This window comes from Apaloderma vittatum, unplaced genomic scaffold (assembly GCF_000703405.1).
Source record: "Apaloderma vittatum isolate BGI_N311 unplaced genomic scaffold, ASM70340v1 scaffold5184, whole genome shotgun sequence".
In the NCBI taxonomy this organism is placed as follows: domain Eukaryota; kingdom Metazoa; phylum Chordata; class Aves; order Trogoniformes; family Trogonidae; genus Apaloderma; species Apaloderma vittatum.
This window is the reverse complement of record NW_009712004.1, coordinates 6,116-30,036: the sequence shown is the minus strand read 5'-3', so window position 1 is coordinate 30,036 and position 23,921 is coordinate 6,116. Positions and strand designations below refer to the sequence as shown.

General features: G+C 48.6%; 2 protein-coding genes across 2 annotated transcripts in view; one reads left to right on the top strand and one right to left on the bottom strand.

The window, feature by feature from the left end:
• The window catches only part of CYTH4 (cytohesin 4), a 16,249-nt gene extending 15,911 nt beyond the window's left edge, over positions 1–338 (bottom strand). The window contains exon 1 of the mRNA XM_009867820.1: positions 121–338. Within this exon, the coding sequence (XP_009866122.1) occupies positions 121–139 (19 nt within the window). The 5' untranslated portion in view covers positions 140–338. The remainder of the gene's footprint in view (positions 1–120) is intronic.
• An 8,461-nt stretch (positions 339–8,799) lies between these two features.
• On the top strand, positions 8,800–21,113 carry RAC2 (ras-related C3 botulinum toxin substrate 2 (rho family, small GTP binding protein Rac2)). The gene is made up of 7 exons (XM_009867819.1): positions 8,800–9,016; positions 12,629–12,700; positions 14,478–14,595; positions 16,068–16,130; positions 16,817–16,976; positions 19,986–20,120; positions 20,844–21,113. Exons 1-6 carry the CDS (start codon positions 8,982–8,984, stop codon positions 20,114–20,116), a joined length of 579 nt encoding a protein of 192 aa, XP_009866121.1. The 5' UTR covers positions 8,800–8,981; the 3' UTR covers positions 20,117–20,120; positions 20,844–21,113.
• The last annotated feature ends 2,808 nt before the right edge of the window (positions 21,114–23,921 follow it).

Genomic DNA, 23,921 nt, shown 5'->3' with positions numbered 1-23,921 from the left:
TCTTTCCGTGAAGAATTTCTTCCTAATGTCCAGCCTAAACTTGCCCTGTTGCAACTTGCAACCATCCAACTGAGCGCACAGCCCTCACCAAAGGAAAGGCGAAAGACAGTCAAGGCTTACCAGCAGGACAAAAGTCCATCCTGAAGAGCACAATATATTTTCAAAAGTGTTGTCCCTCCTTGCCTTCTGCTTGTTCAGGTGCTTCACAGAACTGAAACAACTTGGAGCCAGCGACCAAGAAGGCAGCAGCATTAGGGGGCGGGTTGCCTCATGTCTCCGCCCTTTCTCGTCCCTCCAACTGCATCTCATGAGCTTGCATCAGAGAAGGAAACTGTGTGTATACCACTAAGACTTTAAGAGGGGCTCCTTGGCTACTTCTGAAATGGAAATCAACAAATGTGTTTCCTCCTTCCATCCCAGCAGCTTTTTGGGGAATCTCTGAGCATAGATCTCTCTCTGAGGTGACAAAAATGAGCACTGAGAGGCTTTGGGCTTTTGTCTGAGACACTGTAAGGAGAGACAGGGGGAAAAAAAGGAAGGTTTTGATTCAGAAAACCCATCTGATTCAGGAAGTGGTTTCATTTTAAAGGGAAGATTCTTTCCATGTTAATTCTGCAGAAGAACTGAGGGGATGAACACTCCAAAATCGGAGGAGAGTTGATGGAGGGGGGAAGGGAGTCTTTTTCTTCTTTCCTCGCCCTCACTGCCCACTAGGTGACTTGTACTCGCTAAGTCTTGCTTAGTTTTTTTCCACTAATAAACTGTTTTTCTTGGGAAGCCTTGTAAGTAGTGAACTGAGGAGGAATGAAGTCTTCTCTCATGTTGAGCAGTATTCCTCCTGGTGGGAGAGTTGGCATTAACAGGACAGTTTTGAAGGCATTTGTGCTGCTCTGTTCACCTATGAGGCAGAGAGGTGCTCTTTTTCCTCCATGCCCTCCACACAGGCCCAGAAGGTTATACACTTCCACTTGAGTTGTATTTTGTTGCCATGAGATTTATGTGCTAGATCTCTGATACAGGCAATGTGGGGACAAGGAAGCTTGCAGGAGAGCACCATGAAAGAATCAGAAGAATTGGTGACTGAATAAACAGGTCAGGGTGAAATTCAAAGCGGGTGTGATGCCCAAAACAGGGTTCTTGCCTCCTCTACCAGGACTGAAGCTGTAAAGGGATGGTTCCTCTCCACGCATGAACACTTACCTCTGAAGCACTCTACATCTTGGCTCCCTGGCCTGTTGCTGTACTCACAGCAAGCCTTGAGCAGGACAGCAAAACAGGTCTAGACTTGTATCTACTGTCTTTCCATGAGACAGTGAGGTAGAGCTTGCAAGAGCATTTCATGTGTAGCAAAATAAGAGATGACCCTCTCAGTTATTTTGCAGCCAGAGCTATCGTCTATGTATGCTTAGCATCATTAAGAATATAGGAAAGGAAAGGAAGAGCTATAAACTTCCTACATTCCCGTTAGCTGAGTCTGGTCTGAGATTCTCTGGAGATAATAACCAGTCCTTTAAAAGGCTTGATGTGAAAGGTAGGACTTGCCTGGATGCTGTGTCTAAGGTCTGTTGCTCTAGGGCCATCCAACCTCTCAAGAACAGACACAGATTGCCCTCCTTTCCTCTCAGCCTCTTGCACTTGCTCTAACCTGTGGCTATGATTTAGGTTCAGTGCTTTTACTGGAGAGGACAAGCATTCCAATAAACCCCTAGTGAAGAGTGGGAGATATCCCAAACTTAAAGATGTCAACAGGTAGCAGAAATGACTCCACGAAGGCAGCTGTAGGCACGGTCACGAATAACCTATGATCTTTAGGAAGAGTCAGTGGCAAATATTCATCACTTGCTTTATGTGGTCGGTGTAAATATTTTCAAAGCAGCAGCTAGGAGCTTATTTGAGAGGGATGAAAGGAAGGAGAAGAGAGTGAGCTTTAGGAATGCAAACTGATTTCAAACCATTACACTTGTGTCTGCCTTGACCTTCATCACATCCAATGTCCTTGCTTAAAATTTATCAGAGGCCTGCCTTTGCAACACAAATTGCCAAGAGCCCACCCTTTGTAACCTCAGTTTCTGTCTTGAGACTATGGACCACATCAGAGGAGAATTCACTGCCCCACAGTTCAACCCAGTGTCCCAATTCCTGCACTGTGGCTGGATCCACCATATCACCTCCAATACTTCCATCATTGTTTTCCACCAAAAAAAAAGTAAACATGTTTCAGCAGTATTGCAGTTGCCATCAAACAGACATGACAAGCTAAAGCACTTCCTTGAAAGACCTGATCTTCCCTGCCTCAAAGGTAGGTGACATATATAGGCAGCTTGATCAGTGCTCTTCTGCACGTGTCTCTGGGCAAGTCAAACCACAAGTACCCTGCAAACACTGAAATGGGTGCCTCTGGGGACTGCAGAAATACTCTCAGCCACTCCAGCAGAGAGCAACACAAAACCTGTACTGATACCAGTGATTGCTTCTGCCACTGCATGTCCTTCCCAGCTGCGATTGTCTCAGGCTGGGGCTGCACAGGCGAGAGGTGTGAGTGTGTGCAGTGGGATCAGCCAGGATGGTCCAACAGTTCTCACCTTATCATGGGCAGATAAGGCAGACTGCTGCACATCAATACTCCAGGCTGCTCCCTGTGCCCCAAACCACTTTTTCTCCCAGGATGCTCACTGACTGTGAAAATATCTGTTGTTCTGGTGGTTACAAAGGAAAACATCAAGCCAACAGCATGGGTGCGCTTTTCTGCTACTTGGAATAAGCTTAAATAATTGTGTAAACAAAAAAGAAATATAAATATCTCCTACCACTTTCAAGGGAGTAAAGACAGTGAAAAAGTGACATATTTCTCTGTGCTGAACATGTCAGCTGTATTCCCAAAACTATACACAGAGATGAAATACAGGTTTATACAAATTCAATAGCCCCTTCAGGAGGTTCAGAATATCATTCAGGTTGGGCATAGGGATTGCAGTACATCAGGGGAGAGTGTAGCGCTTCTTACACGGTATTGTGGGGATTATGAGCTGCACAGGCAGTATTTTGATGCAAAGTAAAACAGCACTAGAGTGAAGGCAGTGATGGGATTTTTCCTATAACAGTTGGAATAAAGTAATCATGGTCCAGTGTGAAGAGCAACACAGACTGTGAGAGCCAGAGCAGGATGAGCTCAGGATGCAGATACACAGGCAGTAAGTAAAGCTACTAGTGCAGAGTACCTGGAATAGTCTATTCTCAACTGCTTTTACTAATTCAAGGAACTGAAGCATATTTTAAAAGAAGAAGGATGGTGGTTATAAAAGGCTTTGTAAAAAAAACCCCAAGCCATCCAGATTAGAGTAGGGTCACTTAGAATCTGATAAACTTCAATGAAGGACCAGAGGGATTCTTTTGTCAGTCTCAGAAGTGCAGCAAGATTGAAGTTATATGCCTTTGGAAAAGAATGGTAGAAGTCAAGAAAAAGATTTTTCTTTGATGATTCAGGAAATATTGGTCTTGTAAAACAGAGTAGCTATAGATTTCCTTAGTGCTCTAAACAGCTCACAGCTCTTTTCAGTTCCCTGGTGCAGTCTTCCTAGAAGATACCACAGCTTATCAGTAAAGATACGTGTTAAATCTGGTTTTACAAAACATAGGATATCTAACATCTGATACTGTATGAAGAGCGCCAGCAGGCAGGGGAGTCAAGTCGAGCAGTTGACACTCAAGTTAGAATTTACATGTGTAATCTCTAGTCTGTGTTACCTTCCCTCTACAACAGGCAGGTGAAAAATGTTGAACCATTTAAGCACCTCATGGGAAGGGAGGCACAGTCAGATATTGGTCTGTATTTGTCACCATTGAGTAACAGAGTGGTATCAGTGAGATGGGGATTGTCACTAGCTGAGAACAAAATGTCTGTAAGAATGGAAATCCATATCAGAATCACTGGGAACTTACAGAATTACAGAGAACCAGATAAGGCTAAGCCATAAAACCCCATGTGATTCAGAGTCTGTGAACAACATCTTAGCTGAGGGATGTGTGAGTGCGAATCAGCCATCACAAAGAACTTGCTGCCCAAACATCTGGTTACCCAGGTACACAGTGGAGAAGAGGTGAAGGGGGTGAGCCTCTTTTAGCACTCCAGATAGGAGGATGGCAATGAACCTGCTATTTTGCCCCAAAACTGGAAAGGCTGAGAGCAGACACGCTCTGAAGTTAGAGGAACTTCTGTAGCACAATGGGCTTGTCTCCAGTAGGACTGGTCTCCACAGTAAGACAGGTATAAGGCTCAGTAAATACCACTTGCAAGTTCAGTTGCTTATGAATTACACTGTAACTGTAGGTAGTTTGTGTTCAACGACGCTGGACTGGAAACTTCATTTTTTTTCTAAGCGTTTGCTTGACAGGGTAAATTTAGGCTAGAGAAGCCCCTGGTGCGGCAGTATAAGAAAGACTTTAAGGTGCTGGAGCAGGTCCGGAGAAGAGGAATGAGCCTGGTGAAGGGTCTCAAGAATAATTCTTGTGAGGAGCGGCTGAGGGAACTGGGGTTGTTTAGCCTGGAGAAAAGGAGGCTGAGGGGAGACCTTATTGCTCTCTACAACTACCTGAAGGGAGATTGTAGCGAGGCAGGGGTTGGTCTCTTCTCCCTAGTAACAAGAGATAGGATGAAAGAAAATGGGCTCAAGTTGTGCCAGAGGAGGTTTAGATTAGATAGTAGAAAAAAAATTCTTTACTGGAAGAGTGGTGAATCATTGAAACAGGTTGCCCGGGGAAGTGGTGGAGTCACCATCCCTGGAGATGTTAAAAAAATGTGTAGACGTGGCACTTTGGGATGTGGTTAAGTAGTTATGATGATGTTGCATTGACAGGTGGACTTGATGATCTTAGAATTCTTTTACAACCTTAATGATTCTATGATTCCATGTTAGAATATAAACCCTGTATGAAGCAACTCCACAACCTCTCTGCCAGGGACTGCCAGACGTCATGGCCTGAGATGCATCATCCCACTTCAGTTATGACTGGGGCTTTGAATTTAGGGCAGGATTTTCAAACAAGAGAAACCACAGCAGTGAGGAGAGAGAGGGGCAGCAACAGGGAAGGGCAGGACTTTTGGAGAAGAAAAGCGGTAGAGTAAGAATGAGAAGCAGGAGGCAGATGGTATGAAGCTGTGTGAACGGGGAAGTGGAAAGATGCAAAAGGGGAATGTAGCAAGCAGGTACAATTTGCTGCCCAGTCAGGCTGAAGCAAATTATTCTCCTCCCTAGTAGAGGCCCAGCACACACAGAAAAGGTCTCCCAGGCACTCAGGATTGCCTGAGTAATAGCTCACATAAAAAGGAACTTAAGAGGGTCCAGGGTAATGAGAATACCTGCTGTGGCCATGTCACATATGTGTGCGAAGAAATAAGCCTTGTGCTCCTGTCAGGGAAGAATTGCCCCTGCTACTCTGTCTGTGCTGAAGGACAAGCCTGCTGCTCAGCTCCTGCCCTCCTGTGCAGGGCTCTGAAGTGCAAAGATACTTTCTGAAGGAGCCCCTTCACCCTTTTCCCATCCTCTCTGAGGAAGCAGAACCCCACAGTAAGAGGGGGTGAGATGGAGCGGTCCTTACTGCTTTGGATCCTTGTGAGGGGAAAAAGTATATCATGCTTTCCTTCCTTGCCCACAGTCCCACATGAGCGCCATGCAAACCTGGCACAGATTAGTCACGTAGAGATGATCCAGCCCGGGGCCCTGGAAGCCTCTCGGAGAAATAATGTCTCACTGAGCAATTCTTTCCCGTTAGCATCTTCCTCAAACTCAGCAAAGGAAAGAAGAAACCCCAGATGGGTGCCTGCTTTCCCTCAGCCCCACTGCACATGCAGAAGGAAACTTGTGTCAAGAGCACCTCTTGGTGGTGTGAGAGGACATCAAAGCAGCAACAGATGTGCTCAGTTAAGGGTGTATGTGTATTCTGTATGTGCTTAGTTAGGGGTTATGGGCCTATTTCTTGCATTTTCCTTTCCTGCAGCATGTACAGCCAAGAAGTTTTAATGTAGCAGGTGCCAGTTGTTCTCAGAGTTACTATAGTATGTGTTATTTGAATGTATTATCCCATAATTTAAAAATGAAGGAAAGAAACACCCTAAAAACCCCCATTATCCCTCTACAGAGGCACTGGTGGAGGAGGGATATTTATAGATTCACAGCACAAACTTCTTACTTTGACAAGAACCGAATGTCCATAGCAGCAGGCGGCAATTATCTTCCTAAAGTAATTTTCCCAGAAGAGTGCTGCAGATACACCTTCTTGCCAGGACTTCCACAGCTCATTGTTGGCCATACAAAATTACAGTGTCTTTGACATGGGGCTCAGCTGAACACGGGGTCTCAACAACAGTCCTTCCTCCCTGACCAGTTTTTATTTGTTTCCTTCTTGCCCAATCCCTTTCATGCTGCCAGTCCCACAAGCCTGTAGGCCAGAGCGCAAGGACAAAAGCACACGCTGGCATTCAGGGGTGTTTGTTCATCCTTGCCACCAGGCCCCACTGTGCGACCGGCCAGTTTTCCATCTCCCTTAGCCTAAATCCTGTCCTTAGCCCCAGTATCCTCATATGACTCTGTCCCAAGTAAGATTCAATGTATTCTCCAGCTCTGGCCAGTTCTTTTCCCCTCAGTCCTCATCCTTTCCACCATGGGTGTTCACTCTCTGTTCTTCCTATCCTGCTTCTCCCCAGGCACATGAGGGTTATTTGAAACCTAGAGCTCCCTGAAACCCGAGGGACTCTGCCAGATCCAGTTCCCTGAGCCCTCACTGGTCACCCAGATGCCTCTCCTTGGGACCTCTCAGTGTGTCCAGTTGGCCAGGGAGCTGTAATAGTTTTCTCCCATCTACCAATACCATTCTCTAGAGCTAGATATACCTGCCTTCTCTTCTAAGCCCCTGTCTCCTGGCCCACTTTACTCTGTGCCTGCCTGCCCTTTCCAACTCCTGCTGTTCTTGCTGTAACAGCCTTTGTCACTCTCCCTTCTGTCCTTCTCTGACCTGTATTCCAATTCCAGGGCAGTCAGTGTGTTTCCTTCCTCTCCCTTCCCTACCACCTGCAGAGGGAACACCTAGTACAGCTAGTTGCTTTGTGCTTCTGAAATAGCCCTAAGACTTGGAAACATTCCACAGTTGAAGGTTTCTGGGTTGCGGTCAGCACTGTGTGATGGATGGGAGAGCTCTCCGCCTGAGCAGAACAGTTGCAACAGCCGCCTGTGGCTACAGCAGCACAAAGGTCACCAGCCTTTGGAGAAACACTTTCCCTCAGAGTACCTTCCTTCAGGAACATCCCAGATGAAAAAACACTGTTCCTGGTCTAACTGGCCTCCTGAAAAAGCCTGGAAATGCTACTTAATTCTGTGTCCCAACATCTCTTCCTCTATAAAACATATCTCCTTTCCACCCACTGATCAGTTCAGGCTGGAGCACACAGATGTGCACACATACGCGCTTTTCTAGCCTTAGTGTTTCATGGCAGGAGAAGGAAGGAAAGAAGAGGAGTCAGACCCTTATTTTGAGGAGGGAAAGGGAGGATTAGAGCCTCCTGGAATCTTTCTGCTCATTATCTCTTCTTTCATAAAGTGATTTCTTCCTTCATCTCCTTGCTGCTTAGCTCTAAAATTCTTTTGTCTTCTGAGGACAATGAGGACAGGCTGAGAGAGCTGGGGTTGTTCAGCCTGGAGAGGAGAAGGATCTGGGGAGACTTTGTTGTGGCCTTTCAATACATAAAGGAGGCTTATAAGAAAGATGAAGACAGACTTATTAGTAGGGCCTGCAGCGATGATACAGCAACGCGTAAAGGTTTTAAGCTAAAAGGGGGTAGATTTGGACTAGATATAAGGAAGAGATTTTTTATGGTGAGAGTGGTGAAACACTGGAACAGGTTTCCCAGAGAGGTGGTAGATGCCCCATCCCTGGAAACATTCAGAGTCAGGTTGGACGGGTCTCTGAGCAACCTGATCTAATTAAAGATGTCCCTCCTCACTGCAGGAGAGTTGAACTAGATGATCTTCAAAGGTCCCTTCCAACCCAAACCATTCTATAATTCTGTTATTCTGTGACAAGATTTAAGACGTCTGGCAGCAGCTCCCATTATCTGCTTTTGTACAGAAATAGGGGAGAGGGTGGAAAAGAAGCTGTTTTGCAGGAACTGCTCTCATCCACCAGTCTTGAGTCTCAGAGTATTGGCAGGGGAGTGAAAACACTTCATTGCACCCCTTGACACATTTTCTCCGTCTCATGAACACACAGGTTCTCACAATATTTCTTTGTATCAGTAATCTGGACAGGTGGGGAAGTGCAGCAGGTTCTACAGGAGAGGAAGGACCGAGCAGCCATGAGGTTGGCTGCTGCATTCTAGAGGCTCCTTAACTTCCTTGTTCAGCCTTCACAGAAAACCTTGTTCCTTGTGACATTTTGCCATTGACACTCGGAGCCACTGGGGACACATGAAAAATCTTCATCGCCTCATGTCACCTGACTACTCCCACTTCAGACTCCCTTCCCTGCTTATACCTCCTGCAAAGTTCGGATGATAAAGGAGGGAGGAGGAAATCCTTCCCCTCCACTTTCTCACCTTGCTTCTAAGTCATGTTCAGTTCCCCTGTAAAAGCAGTTTGGTGCCTCCAGACGTTCACAGTGATGGGATGGGGAAGCGAGCAGGTGACATGTGGGGAGGGGGGTGCGGAAATTAAAAATGACAGCAGTCATCATCCCAACCATGAAGTTATGCGTGCCCCGCCTTCAGCTAACGGCCTCGGCCGCAGAGCTGCTGCTGTGGTGGGAGGGGAGGAGGGACTGAAGGGTGATGGTTAAGTAAAGTTCCCTCTTCTACTTCCTCCCTCTCAGTAACCTGCCGCTCACTGCCAAACAAGGGCTAATACTCAAATTTGCCTGTCTCTCCCCTCGCTGTTTGACTTGACCTGATCTTTCTTTTGCCCCGGAGCGCTGTCCTCTGCCACAGGTCTGGAGACATGCAAGCCATCAAGTGTGTCGTGGTGGGAGACGGGTAGGTACCCCGCTGGTGTGCTGTGGGTGCAGGGAGGGAGAGGCGGTGACAAAGGGGCAAGGAAGAAGGTGGCTGCTTAGTGAAACTTCCCCAGCTTTGCTTCTGACCTCCTGCAGCCTGCATTCCCCCTCTCTCATTTGTTCTTTCTACCCCAGAGCAAGAGATCTTCCTTTGGGGAGGGTGCAGAAGAGGGCATTTTGAAGGGCATCTGCAGAAGGAGCCTGGAAAGTGGAGCAGGTCTGTCCCATGCACAGGAGGTGGTGGTGTTGCTGCCAGATTCAACCTGTAAGCAGGAGTCAGATTTAAAACCTGAGAGTTGTGAGTGCCCACCTGCAGGTGAATGGCTCCTTGAAAGCCATCTGCTCGCTGGGACTGACTGGGAGAAGACACGGCACTTAGGTCCTCATGAGATGTTTGCCAGTATCTCTGTATTCGGCTTTTCTCGGCACATTGTCTCTGTATCAGGGTGTGTGGGAGGCCTTGGCAAGGGTTCTGTGGGCACAAGGAGGAGGAGCTCTTTGCGCTGAGAAAGGCACAAATATACACCACTTTGGGAGTGGGAGGTAACACAGCCTTGCCTTCAGAGTATGATGGTGTCACTGCCCATGTGCTGTGATCCCTGGAAATGGCTCAATCTAAGCCATCAATAAGTGAAGCAGTCAGTACTGCTTGGGGATGGAAGGGATGGGATGGACAGGGCCTCTTCGTGCCCTGTGGGATAAGTAGTTGCAGGGGAGGGAGGGGAGTAGAGTCTGCATTTGGCACAGAGTAGGTTAATTCATTTCCCAGTTAGGAGCTGGCCAGGCTGTTATCTGGGGCAGCTATCAGGTAGCAGATGAAGAGACATTTGCAGCCGCCCTGCTCCCCACCTTCACTTCCTCCTTCAAAACTCACCCGGGGAAGAAGATATCTGCAAACATAACAGTACAAGTCAGACATACTCTCATGGGCTGGAGCACAGGGACAGGGAGAAGGTACAACAAAGGACAGAACCCTGGATAAACACCACTACCTCTGTGAAAAGTCTCCTGAAGACTTCAAGCTAGAGCTGGATGAACAATTCCACTGGGTATTTATCTGTTGCCGTGTTAACCCTTCACCTTCTCCCTCAAACACTGCACCAGCTCCGTAGCTATGACTCCAGGCAGCATTCCCCTCATGTCGTGGCTAAACATGTCCTGCTCTCAACCCCTGTGCCCACAGCTCCTCTTAAATATCATCTGTCCTGTCATTTTGCTTCTCTGTACACTGCACCTCCCCCTCCACCATCTTGCAACACAGCAGTCCAGTCATCCCTCCATGGCTCTGAGCTCTTGGTTCACCACCCTTTACCTCCCTCCCAGCCATACAAGCCATGTCACCCTCTCTGGCTCAACCTTATCAACCACAGGACCTTCTGCTGTCACTCAGCTAAGCCCCTTGTTGCCCGATAACTGTTCTGGCTCCACAGCCCCCTCCATCACACATCAGCAACCTCTTAACACTCCCTGAATTCAGTCCCAGGAACCTGCAGGTGACACTAACCTCACCTCTTCTCCCAACAGTTTTGTTGTAACCTTTGCCCCTTCACCGACCCTTTATGCTCCTCTCTGTTCAACCACACTGGTTCAGAACCATCCCACCTTCCATGACTTACCCATCTACAGTTCCATAGATCTCCTGAGCTATCTGTAAAGCTTCAGGAAGCCTCCATGGTCCTCCCTCAATATCTATATGGTAAGAGGGTAGCAAGGGATCTGGGAAAGAGAAGGGTTTGAGAGAGGAGGAGATAGGAAAAGGAGGTGGCAGAAGGAAAAAAAAGTGTCAGAGCATGCCAAAGAGCTCAATTTCCTCCTCAGCTGCCCGACAGTGCAGCAACTGAGGCAGATGTCTCATAACCAGGGCAAAGACACCAGCAATGCTTGTCAAGGGCACACAATTCTTGTGTGCCCTTGACAAGCACGCTGGTGTCTCACTGCCTGGAGAAGAGGAGGCTCCGGGGAGATCTTATAGTGGCCTTCCAGTACCTGAAGGGGGCCTACAGGAAAGCTGGGGAGGGACTGTTTACAAGAACATGTAGCGACAGGACGAGGGACAATGGTTTTAAACTAGAGGACAGTAGATTTAGATTAGATGTTTAAAAAGGTTTTTACTATGAGGGTGGTGAAACACTGGAAGAGGTTGCCCAGAGAGGTGATAGCAGCTCCATCCCTGGCTGCATTGAGGGTCAGGCTTGATGGGGCTCTGAGAAACCTGATCGAGTTAAAGATGTCCCTGCTCACTGCAGGCTGGGTTGCAGGAGGGTTGGACTAGTTGACCTCTAATAGTCCCTTCCAGCCCAACACATTTTATGATTCCAGGATTCTGTGATTCTGTGATTCTGTGATTCTATGATTCTGTGAAAAAAGGCAGGACTGCAGATCTGCAACAGGGGATTTTGCAGGTACCGCTGAGATGGTTGAAGCATGCCCAGCAGCAGGACTCCAGGCTTTCCGCCAGGAAAGACATCTCCCTCATCCTGTGGCTGTGCTCATAGGCTGAGGAGGCAGGTTGCTCTCACCACTTTCATTTTACACATGCTGTAACTGAAACATGGGCAGACTTTCCCAGGCCACACAGACCTGAGACACAGCAACCCAGAAGGAGAAGGATTCTCCTTCCCGTGCCTGTCCTGACTGCTTTATCTTATTCCAGTTGCTCTCCACTTCTTTCCCTCACCACAGGCTTCACCTTGCCCACAACACCTTCCCTTCCCCTTGATAGCCTTACTAGCCCATTTCACACCTCCCTCATATGAATGTTCTCACCCAGTCTGGATGGTGCTGCTACCCTGGCTTATTTGCTCTCCACCCTGCTGCAGCATGGGTGCAGAGGAGGCTAAGGAGAGAGGAAGAACCAACTTCTAGCTCAGAAAGAACCACCAGCAGCCTCCATCACCCTCAGGGAGGGGCACCTTGCTGACTGCTTACAGCTCTCTCTGTGGGTGATGCTGAAGCTTACCGCAGATAGGCAAAACTGGAAGGTGTTGTGGCTAAGCCAAGAAGAGTTGCTATCAGCCCCTGGCCACAGCACCTGCAGAAGCAGGCAGGAGTTCCTGTGTTCAGGGGCTGTAGCTGTCTGGGCAGCTTTGTCATGGCACTCCCACACCAAATCAATACAGCTACCCTGGCTGTGAGTGTACAGCACTGTGCATGCACCGGAAAACAGGCTCTCACCTCCATCTCAGCGTGGATGCATTTTAGCTGAGTGATCTCTGTACCAGACTGTAAAAACAAGCCTTTGTGCTTGAAGGCAACAAACATTTCTGGGTGACATCCTGTCTTTCTTCCTGCCAGTTGTCTAACCTATGATTATGTGCTGTCTGGTCTTTGAACGTTTGTGCTTATGGGAGTCTCCTGATGGGGCCAGTGGATTCCTCAACTTTAGACAGTTTTAAGGCTCAACTTGACAGTGTACTGGACTATCTCATTTAAACTGTATTTCTTTACCTTAAAGGGCTGGACTGGATGATCCTTGAGGTCCTTTCCAGCTTGGAATTCTATGATTCTTTTACTGTCCCATCTCCACCTCACCCTAGTGAGACTGCCTGAACTACCTACTATAACTTCCTGCTATTTTTTCTTTCTCTTCCAGAGCTGTGGGGAAAACCTGTCTCCTTATCAGTTACACCACCAATGCCTTCCCAGGAGAATACATCCCCACCGTGTGAGTCATGCCTAAAGAGGTCTTGGGGTGGGTGGGAGGATGGAAAGCAGGGTGCAAAGTGGTGCAGAAACTCCGTATTGTGCACTCTGAAGGCACGGTCACAATCTCCATATCAGCATATGAAGGGCTGCCAAACCAGTGAAGGTGCCTCTACGCTTCAGATCTGTCACCTTTCACCAGAAACACAAATGGCCTTATAAAATCCTGGTATAAATGTGATATTTGGGAGACACAAACAAACCCAAGAGTCTATCTGTCTGCTAAGTTTACAACTAGTAGATGGAGTCCTGCTAGGCAAAACAACCAGCCACCAGGCCACAAAAATTGGGCCAGACCCAAGAAAGGGTTGGATGGACAGAGGTCCCCACTTCTTCCCTTGTGCAAGGCACTCTCTGTCTCTGGTGCAGGCACTGGTAACCACACTGGTAAGAGTGCATGGGGATATGTTTGGGGATGCACCCCACACATATACCACAACACTGGGATGCGGAGTATGACTACACACTCCCTGAGGTGGCAAAAGGAGCTGGGGGAAGTGCTTCAGACTGCCAGCTCAGGTTTATATACCTTGGGAAGGGCAGGTTCAGGAAGGCCTCAGAGCCCAAATTTTTTCTTCAGATCAATTTGCAATGGACATTGTTAAGAATGACTGTGGCGGCACAAACTCGTATTTTCTCAGAAGCTGGTTTGTGGAAAGGCACCATCCCTTCCTCACATGTAGCCATGAAGTGGTTATGCATTTTGGCTGTCACACACCATTTCTCCCCTTGTCTGATGCTTGTGTCTGGAGATGTGAAATGGAGGCCATTTTGTGCTCCTGGACTGCTTGGCTTCTCTTACAACGACAGCATATATTCTGAGCACATTCACAAGGTCTTTGTGTTGATTCTTCCCTATCATCATTTTCCCTCACCATAGCATGAAGAAACGAAGAAAAAAAAACAGCAAAAGGGACAGGGAATAAAAATTTCTAGGACAGGAGAAAGAACATCTCTATTGATGTTCCATTAAGTCTTTGCTCCCATGCATGCCCTCCTGACAACTCTTCTCAAATATTTCATGCTAGATTGTCAAAGAGTAAGGGGACACACCTTGGTACATTTGCGTCAGTTCCAGCAGGGATGTTGAGGAGTGCAGGGCTCTGGAGGAGGTACTGAGGTGTTCTGAGGTTCTTCTTCCTCATTTTTAGGAAGAAAGATGGCTTTTAGAGCACAAAAGGAAGACATTCTGGACATTAGGAAGAAATTCTTCACAGAAAGAGTGGTCAGACACTGGAACAGACTGCCTAGGGAGGTGGTTGAGTCGCCATCCCTCGATGTGTTCAAGTGTCGTTTAGATGTGGTGTTGGGTGATATGGTTTAGGGGTGACCTTGTAGTGTAGGCTTAATGGTTGGACTTGATGATCCCAAGGGTCTTTTCCAACCTGAATTGTTCTATGATTCTATGATTCTATAGAGGCTTGGCTAGAGCAGACACAGTTGTGGAAAGGGTGCTGGGGAAAGAAGTGGGAAACTGAAGGGTCTGTGGATCTGCATGCAAGCTGGCAAAAGGTGGGACTTCCGCCAGACACGTCTGGACCAGCTGGGTGATACGGAGGAGGTTGATGCTGAGTGGGAAATCCATGAACTAGAGGTTCACTGGAAATCAGCATCATCCAGGTCAGCTGAGAAAAGGAATCACTGTTCTTTGCTCCTGGGTGCACTTAGGACCCACCTACACTACTGGAAGGGCTTTCTCTTCTCTTCTTTGACCCACCGCCTATGTCTCTGAATTTCAGGTTCGATAACTATTCTGCCAACGTGATGGTTGACAGCAAGCCTGTAAATCTGGGGCTCTGGGATACTGCTGGACAAGAGGATTATGACAGGCTGAGGCCACTCTCTTACCCGCAGACGGTGGGCCACTCTCCATGCCCCTCCTCCCTTGTTCCTCCCTTTTTCCTCCCTCAGATGTACCTACGTCCCCTGCAGCAAAAACATTTGCCACAAAAGAGTGACAGGACTGTTCCTATCTCTCTCTCTGTACTTTTCTAAGAATACCTCTGTTGATATACAGGTGCATTGAAACCCTAAAGGTAAAAGACATCTAAGGGTATTTTGCAGCTTTTATCTAAACTTCATTACTGGTATAACTTAGCAAGAAAACTGAAGAAGATTTTCTTCAGAGATACTTACGAGCCCCTCTGACACTGATCTTAGCATGCGGCAGATGCCTTACACAGTCCTGGCAAATAGCCCTCCTTTTGTGACGATAAAGTGGTTCAGGGAATTTAGGAGTTGAGGGAGGAGCTTTACATATTTCTCTGAACCCCACTATTCTGACTTCTGCTTTTTAAAAGGGATCTGATATGTGGGTGCATGCAATTAATCTGCTGATGCCTCAACTAAGCCCAAGCCTCTAGCAGAACAAATGGATGCTTCAGATACTATGCTCACCCTTTTTTTCACCACAATGACAGAGTGATTTCAGGGGTTTAAGATCACCTTCCCTGGAGGATGTTGTTCCAAGCAGTCTCTTGGCAAGATCAGAAAGACTCTGCTGCCTCAGGAATTGGTCTGAATGTTGCCATTGCAACTGAAAGGGCTAGGAATTGAAGGCAGTATTTATTTCAGCTAGGTTCAGCCACCTAAAAGTCCAACAAGCCATTTACCTAGGCTCCTTCTGCAGTCAGAGCAGGCAAGCATATTTCTCAACAACATGCTTGCACCCACCCTGGGACACATCCCAAGGATAGGTGACAGAACTGTCCTTCAAGGCTTCTTCCTCTGATGGTATGGAGCTAAATGGGCTGGGCCTGACACCCATGTTTTAGCTAGGTGAAGCTGGATAAAATAAATATAACTGTGAAGAGCTGTTTCTATTTGTTTTTAATGGAAGTCTAAATTAAATGGAAGTTCTAAATTCCTATGCCCTGGAGAAACGCTTATGGGGATAACCAAAACTCCACCTCATTTGCATTCTGCATGTGCAGTTTTTGGGCTGAGCCTATCTGTATCTCAAGCAGCAGGCAAAATTATTCTGGCCTGAAAGCTCTCTGGTGTCCTATGAGAAATGAGCAGGACACTGCCAAGCCATTTCCCATGAGGATGAATGTGCTTACCGCAAAAACCGCATCCTCACGGTTTAGCTCTTCTGATAATGGTGGCTATGGTTACCATGAGTCAGGAGAGCAAATATCCTTCTCTCCTCTAAAGGCCATTAGCAGCAGGCAGGACTGTGCTAGATTGTGAGACAGAGCTTTCCCTTGCATGACCCTCAGCTGCAGAGGGAGGATGATGCCCACCCAGCTCTTCTCTTCCCTCCCTGCCTACTGTCCTGCAATCCCACACTCTCATCCTAACTCTGCATCGTGGTTGTATGCCTACAGGATGTCTTCCTGATCTGCTTCTCCCTTGTCAGCCCAGCATCTTATGAAAACGTCCGTGCTAAGGTGAGACAGAGTATCCTGGTCTACCAGGGGCTGAGGAGGGTAAGATTGGTGGTGGTCTTGCAAAGAAAATGACTGTGGGTGGAGACTGCTAGTAGGATCTCTAGATTCAGAGAGGTCATTTCTTCTTTCGTGTTAGCCAGAAGGAACTAAAATATCAGCCTCCTTCAGACGTCTTTTCTGCATCATCTCAAAGAAGTTGGTCAACCCTATCAAAGGGAAAATATTTATTCTCATGGGCTATTGATCTGTGAGATCACAGACTTATATTCTGATGGAATCTTTCAGCCAAGACTGTTGCATCACAGACATGTAAGACCAGTCCACAGGGTATGAGAATTTTTTGGGTGGGAAGTGAGAGAAGAAGAGAGAGATTGATGGAGAGGAGAACAGCATAGTATTTCCTTCCTACCACTTTCAGGTTCCTCCCTGGGTTTCAGGGAGCCATGAAGGGTGGAGAGCAGCTTGTACTTTTTCTTGACAGAATTTGAGCTCTGTGTCAAGGATTTTGCCTGAGGACCCAGCACAAAGGACTGGCCTAGGCCAGGCTGTAGCACCCAACACTGAATGGAAGGGCTATGTGTTAGCTAGCTTGCTGACATTTTTCCAGGGATGCCTTTTTGTTTCCCTTGTGCATGTTTGTATGTGTGACTTTTTCTCACATCTTTGCCATTTTGCTCTCTTGTTAGTGGTTTCCTGAGGTGCGGCACCATTGCCCTAGCACTCCCATCATTCTTGTGGGCACAAAGCTGGATCTTCGTGATGATAAGGACACCATTGAGAAGCTGAAGGAGAAGAAGCTATCCCCTATTACATATCCTCAGGGCCTTGCTCTGGCCAAGGAAATTGGTATGTGCTTGGGGCAACGTCTTGGACCTACTGAAAGGATATAGGCAGAAGATAAAGGCTTCCCCTCAACCTAATGAGGCTTTTGTAGAGCTTGAGGGACACAGGGAGACACATCAATGGTCATGGGACAAAGTGTACTTCAGGAGACTCAGGAAGGAGATATGCTCCTTGATGAAGCCTCAGCCCCTCAACCCTCTGTTCTCTGCCTCTCTCAGGCCACCATCCTCCACAGGCACACACACAAATACACACTTACACATTCCCCTCCCTTTTTACTCTGCTATTTCTATCTGGGCCAATATTTTTCTGTGAAAGCCACAGCTGCTGTGTGGGCAGAGGCCTCTCCTCCACATCCGGAAAGAGTCAGAAGACTGTGTTTTCTAACCTCTCTCAGGAAGAGTTGCAACTGTAGCTTCCCATCCCTGCCTCTGACTACTGGGGCTTACATATGCAAACCTGGGCATGTGTGTTTCACCGCACCATTCATCTCAGGGTCATCAGCTCCCTCATGTATTTTGGGACATGCACAAATGCCTGTTCCAGGCACATAAAAGCAGCAAAGAGGGTGGGTAGCACAGCCTGAGGGAGAAGTTTTCAACCAGGGGTTCAGAGTTGAGGGTATCCATCCAGGATAACATAGACAGCCTCATGTGATGGCTCTGCTCTGGCTACAAGGGTGGAGAATAGTCAAACCCTGGTCTTGTACAGCTGGCAAGCTTTGCCCTGAAGTCAAGACTGCCTGAGTGAGTGAAGTGTGTCCTGACAATGTTTAATGGCTTTGATCATCTGAGCTGTGTTTATTCAGTTCAGGCAAGAAGTGGGTGCCTCGCTTTCCAGCACAAGGTCTCTGAGAATTTGGAGATGATATAAAGTCTCAAAGAGAGGTACCATGTGATTTGAGATGCCACTAGAGGTGCTTGAGGCCAGGCAGTCTGAATGACTCTTGAAGCCTGAGGAGATGTGAGACCTCATCTCAAGATCATAGAATCTTAGAATGCATTGGGTGTTGACCTTTAAAGGTCAACAAGGCCAACCCCACTGCAGTGAGCAGGGACATCTTTAACTAGATAAGTTTTCTCAGAGCCCCATCAAGCTTGACCTCTAATGTCTCCAGGTATGGGACCTCCATAACCTCTCTGGGCAACTTGTTTCAGTGTTTCAAGAATTTCTTCCTATTATCTAATCTAAATCTACCCTGCTCTAGTTTAAAACCATTGCTCCTTTTCCTGCTGCTGCACACCCTTGCGAACAGTTCTTCCTCAGCTTTCTTGTCTCCCTCAGGTGCTGGAAGGTTCCCCAGAGCCTTCTCTTCTCCAGGCTGAACAACCCCAACTGTCTCAGCCTGTCCTCGCAGGAGAAGTGTTCCAGTCCTTTGATCATTTCTGTGGCCTCCTCTGGACCCTCTCCAACAGGTCCATGTCCTTCTTGTGTTGGGGGCTCCAGAGCTGGAAACAGCACTGCAGGTGGGGTCTCACCAGAGCAGAGTAGAGGGACAGAATCACCTCTCTCGATCTGCTGGCCATGCTCCTCTTGATGCAGCCCAGGATGCGACTGGTCTTTTTGGGTTGCAAGTGTGCATTTTTGGCTTGTGTCCAGCTTTTCACCCACCAGTATCATAGAATCATAGAATGGTTAAGGTTGGAGGGGACTTTGAAGATCATCTAGTTCCAACCCCCCTGCTGTGGGCAGGGACACCTTTCTCCCTCTAGACCAGGTTGCTCAGAGCCCCATCCAATCTGGCCTTGAACACTTCCAGGGATGGGGCATCCACAACCTGCTTGAGAAACCTGCTCCAGTGCTTCACCACTTTCATGGTGAAGAATTTTTTCCTTATATGTAATCTAAATTTACCCTCTTGCAGTTTCAGGACATTGCCCCTTGTCCTATCACTAAAGGCCCCTGTAAAAAGCCTTTCTCCAGCTTTCCTGTAGGCCCCTTTCATGTATTGGAAGGCTGCTATTAGGTCACCTCTGAAGCTGAATAACATCAGCTTCCTCAGCCTGTCCTCATAGCAGACGTTCTCCAGCCCTCTAATCATCTTTGTGGCCCTCCTCTGGACCCTCTCCAGCAGATCCACGTCCTTCTTGTACTGTGGGCTCCAGAACTGGATGCAGTACTCCAGGTGGGGCCTCACCAGAGCAGAGCAGAGAGGGAGAATCACCTCCCTCAACCTGCTGGTCACACTCCTTTTGATGCAGCCCAGGACATGGTTCGCTTTTTGGGCTGCAGTACCCCCAAGCCCTTTTCCACAGGGCTGCTCTCTATCACGTTATTCCCCAGCCTGTACTGATAATGAGGATTGCCCTGACCCAGGTGCAAGACCTTGCACTTGGCCTTCTTGAAACTCATGAAGTTCACACAGGCCCACTTCTCTAGCTTGTACAGGTCCTTCTGGAGGACATCTCACCCCCCTGGCATATCAACATCACCACTCAGCTTGATGTCATCTGCAAATTTGTGAGGGTGCTCTTGATCTCACTGTCTATACCATTGATGAAGATATCAAACATCACTTGTTTCAGTACGGACCCCTGAGGGACACCACTTGTCACCTGTCTCCATCTGGGTGTGGCCATCCAACCAATTCCTATCCACCAAACAGTCCACCCATCAAATCTGTATCTCTCCAACTTGGAGAGAAGGATGTTGTGGGGAACCATGTCAAAGACTTCGCAGAAGTCCAGATAAGATGGCATCCATTGCTCTTCCTTTGTCCACTGATGTAGTCACTACTTTGTAGGTGAGACTCAGGATGTATTTAGGTGGTGTGTATGTGCCTCAGGACACTGTAAAATGGGCACTGAGAGAGGATGGTGTCATGGCTGTGAAGTGGTAAGAGCCAGAAATATGTTGATGATACAGGCACATCTCTTTCTGCCTGATGCGATCTGTGGTATTTCTCCTGCATGTTTGTCTTCTGAGCATCCTTGGCAGCAGACTTCTGGCTACTCCCACTGCCTACTCCACTTCCCTTACTCCCCATTACAACACCTGCTTTCCTCCCAACAGACTCTGTGAAATACCTTGAATGCTCGGCTTTGACGCAGCGCGGCCTCAAGACGGTGTTTGACGAGGCCATCCGAGCAGTCCTCTGTCCGCAGCCCACCCGGACAAAGAAACGTGCGTGCAGCCTCCTCTAAGCAAGTAAGTCTGAAAGGGGTCCCTGGGAGTGACACCAGTGGCACTTTCCTGCTCCTGAACCCAGAAGGTCAGGGCCATGAGGTTCCTATGACCTGCTGTGTCTGGGGGGATGGGTCACCCTCACAGAGAGAGAAAGAGAAGGGGACAGCAGTCCTGCTTGGGGACAGGACGAGGCAAGGTATGACATGGAGCCCTGAACCACTTCCCCTTCCTTGCTGCTTTTCTATGGGCAGCCCAGGATTTTCCACTTCTGCCCTCACAGAAGAGAACTGCCTGTCACCTTCTACCACAGAGGGAACTGTATCCAGGGAACTGCCCTGAGGATGACCTGCTGTGAAGCCGAGCCTCTGCCTATAGGGGAAAAAAAAAAAAGCTGTTCCTTATTCATGGCAGTTGCCCAATGGCCCTTCCTCTTATCAGGCCCTGCTCTCTTCAAGGGGAGTTTTGTGCTGCTGTTCATTGCCAGGCAGCAGCTTCTCCTCCAGGACTCCTTTACTCCCCATATTTTCCCCACCTGCCCCTCCCTTTTGACTCAAGGCAGCAGAGGGAGGAGAGAGGCTTTAGGACAAAAGGCAAAGCTGGCCAGAGTCTGTGGAGAGAGAAGAGTGAGAGCTTTCTAGCTAGAATCATGCCTCTTCCCTTTCCCACCACCACCAGGGCAATGGCAGGGAGAGCACGAAGGTAATGGAGCTGGTTTCACAAGGTCTGTCATGTTTTTGGCTACAGATCCTGGCCCCGTCCTGATGCCAGGCTCTGCACAGCACGCAGGAGAATGAGCGATATCTCCAGCATCCTCCCGGAGTTCAGTACCCTGTGGCGGTCACTGCGCTTTTTACTTCTTCTGGCTTGAAAGACTGTTGTGGGTCTGTAGCACTGGTTTGTCCATTTGCACAACTTCCCCACACTCACCTCAACGCAGCTGCCTCTTCCCTTCCTCACCGGCTCCCAAGGTTACAACATAGTGAATAAGACGCAATAAACAGACTGTTCATTCTTGGTGTGTCCATGGTGTGTTGCACCTTGGGCGGGACACAGCCCTGAAGCAGTGAGCAACAGGAAGGCTGGGGTGGTGCCAGATGTGCCTCTCTTTCGGCAGTGACAACCCGGGCAGCACCAGGCTGAGCTATTAGTATCACTATAGGATGAAGATATGAGGCCCAATTCATGCACTGAGTTCTAAGTTCTCATCTGAGCCACCTGCATTCCTCAGGAAAGTGCAGCTGTTTTGTGCCAGCCAAAGGCAGCGGGGTGGTTACGCCTTGGCTTTTGCCCTTCCTCTTCTCATGTGTTCAGAGGAAAAGTTTGTCTCCCTTCCAAGACGCACAGAGGCCAAGATGCAGGCTTTGGGAGGGGACACCCAGGCCCAGACCCCTCCCCAGTGGGAACTGCCCTTGCAGGTTGCTGGGGAGACCCTTTCACCACAACATTTCTGCATTAATGCTCCTAAGTTTGCGTCACAGGCAGTCATATCAGTACCAGCACTCACGCTGCCAGGAGCAGGCAGAGTGAGAACAGGAAGGGGGAGGGCAGGGAAGAAAAAAAAAGAAAGAGCGAAGAATGAGTCACCAAGTCCAGACAAATTGCTTCCAAGTCACTAAAATTAAGCCGAAGAGAGTGGTCCCAGTGGTACTATGGATCTGGTGGCTGTGAGCACCTGCCTTCCTGATGCATTGCAGAGACTTGAGAGTAAGAAGTGCTACAGGGTGGCTGCTACTGCCACTGCTTGCAGGAGGGAGGGAGGGGTGCTCAGGGTGAGATGACTGGCACTGCAAAATCCTGCAGTCCTTGGAGGGCACTGACAAACTCTGGAGGTGAGGCAGTTTACCGCTCCCCAATGCAGCACCACTTCTGAGTTTCAAAGGCTGCTTCCTGCACTGAGGAGGTGCATGGGTAGTGGTCAGCAATAATCCACCACAGTGAAGCCCCTGAGGTACCCTGCTGCCAGGGAAATTTCTGCAAATTCAATTCATGATCAGATCTGACTAAGGCAGTATTTCAGTGGTGTGACATATTATCCACTGATAATGTCCAGAGCAACCTCAGAGGACATCCTGTGGCAGCAAGTTTCACAAATGTCTGCATTGCACATGGTCTGACACATTAATTGCCCAAGCCTCGTCCAAACGTAATGTAAATTGCATCAACGTAAGTCCAGAAGAGCAGAAATAAAGTCTCTGGTGTGGGCATGTACCTGTGGAAGGGCAGGGGACACAAAGCCCTCAAGACTGGGATCTAGCCTCCCTTAAACATCCTAAACATTACTCAAACCAATGAATTCCCAGTGGATTATTACTTCCTCTCCAGTTTTCAAGCCTTGGCTTTTACCTTTTCAGTCTGCCCTGTCCCTGATCACATACAGCAGTGCAGAGAGGAGAGGCTCACCATTTGCATGAAGCAAAATTCATGTATTTGCCTGCCTGTAGAGGTGCATAGGATGGGCTCTCCTTCCAACACAGTTCAAAGCATTTTGCACAACCCCGTTAGAGTTGAGGCAGAGAACAGGGCAGGACTCTGAGCACTGAGGAAGTGAGCTGGAGACCTGGAAGTTGTGATCCTATGACCATGATTATGATAGCAAGTCCTGCCAGGAGTAGCTGGGCTGGGCAGAGCTCTGCTGTTGCATGGCTTCATTTCTTCTAAGACACCAGCTCATGGGCTCCCCGTATGGTGCTGCAGAAACCTGCCCTGCCATTGCAAAGATAGCCACTGGGTGCTGCCCATGCCATTCCTTCCCCAGTGAGGCCTGATCTCTCCTGTGTGTCTCCAGATAGCATTTTGGCAGAGATCTAGGCTAAGGCATCCTGACGCCTTTGAAGCCCTGTACTGCCTTCACCTGATTACCTTGGAGCCGCACTGGCTGGACATAAAATGGCTCAAGCAGGCTTGGAAGGCCAGGTTTTACACCCTGGAGTTAGGGTCTGCTCGCAGAGATATTCCCTACTTCTGTTAAGGCTGGAATTGGCCTTGGGAGCTCAAATGTTCATGATCTGGGTGACTGCACAGCACAAGGAGTCACTGATATTGGCTGCAGGGCAGGGAAGGGGGTGAGGACTACAGGGAAGCACTTTGTGCAGAGAATGGGATGGGGAAGTCCTAATTTCCTCTCTGGGAGAACTGCTCACACAAAAGAGCTTAATTTCTTGCCCTGCCCCATTTCTCCTGGGTCCACTCCTCGCAGCAAAGGTAAAACCTGGTTGGAGAGTTTGGGGCTATTGAACTGGAGCTTTTTCCCAAAACAGGTGCAAAAGACATGAGATTGTGCATGGAGCCGGGAGACAGAGTTGTGAGAGTGAGCCCCTCTTTTTGCGCATCTGCCCTCAGCTCCATCCATCTAGAGGTGCTCCTAAGGGCAGAACGGGAGGGAGAAGGGCTTCTGTGCTCAGCATCCACGCCGGTTTCTGAGCATCCTGCCAGCCAGAAGGCTTTGCCGTGTCTCTGCAGCCCTGAGCAGCTCCAGTCCTGCTTGCAGGATCCTCCTCGGAACACGGAGCCCCCGCTGTGGGCATTCACAGGGCACTTTGCGCTGCCACGACTCTCCCCTCCGCCGAGGGAATCCGAGGCTCCCCTCCTGCCACGCCACTCTACCCTCACACACCTGCTCTCTGCATCCCTCTCGTCTTTATCTCCCTCTCCCCAGCTTCTCTTATCGCACTCCCCATTCCTTCCCATCTCCCCCTTTTTCCCCTGTCCTGCACCTCCCTCTCCTCTTTTCCATTCTCCATCCCGCTCTCTCCCGCCGCCTACGCCTCCCCCCGCCCGGCTCCTCTCCGTTCTCCTGCCCTTTCGTCCATCACCCTCCTTCTC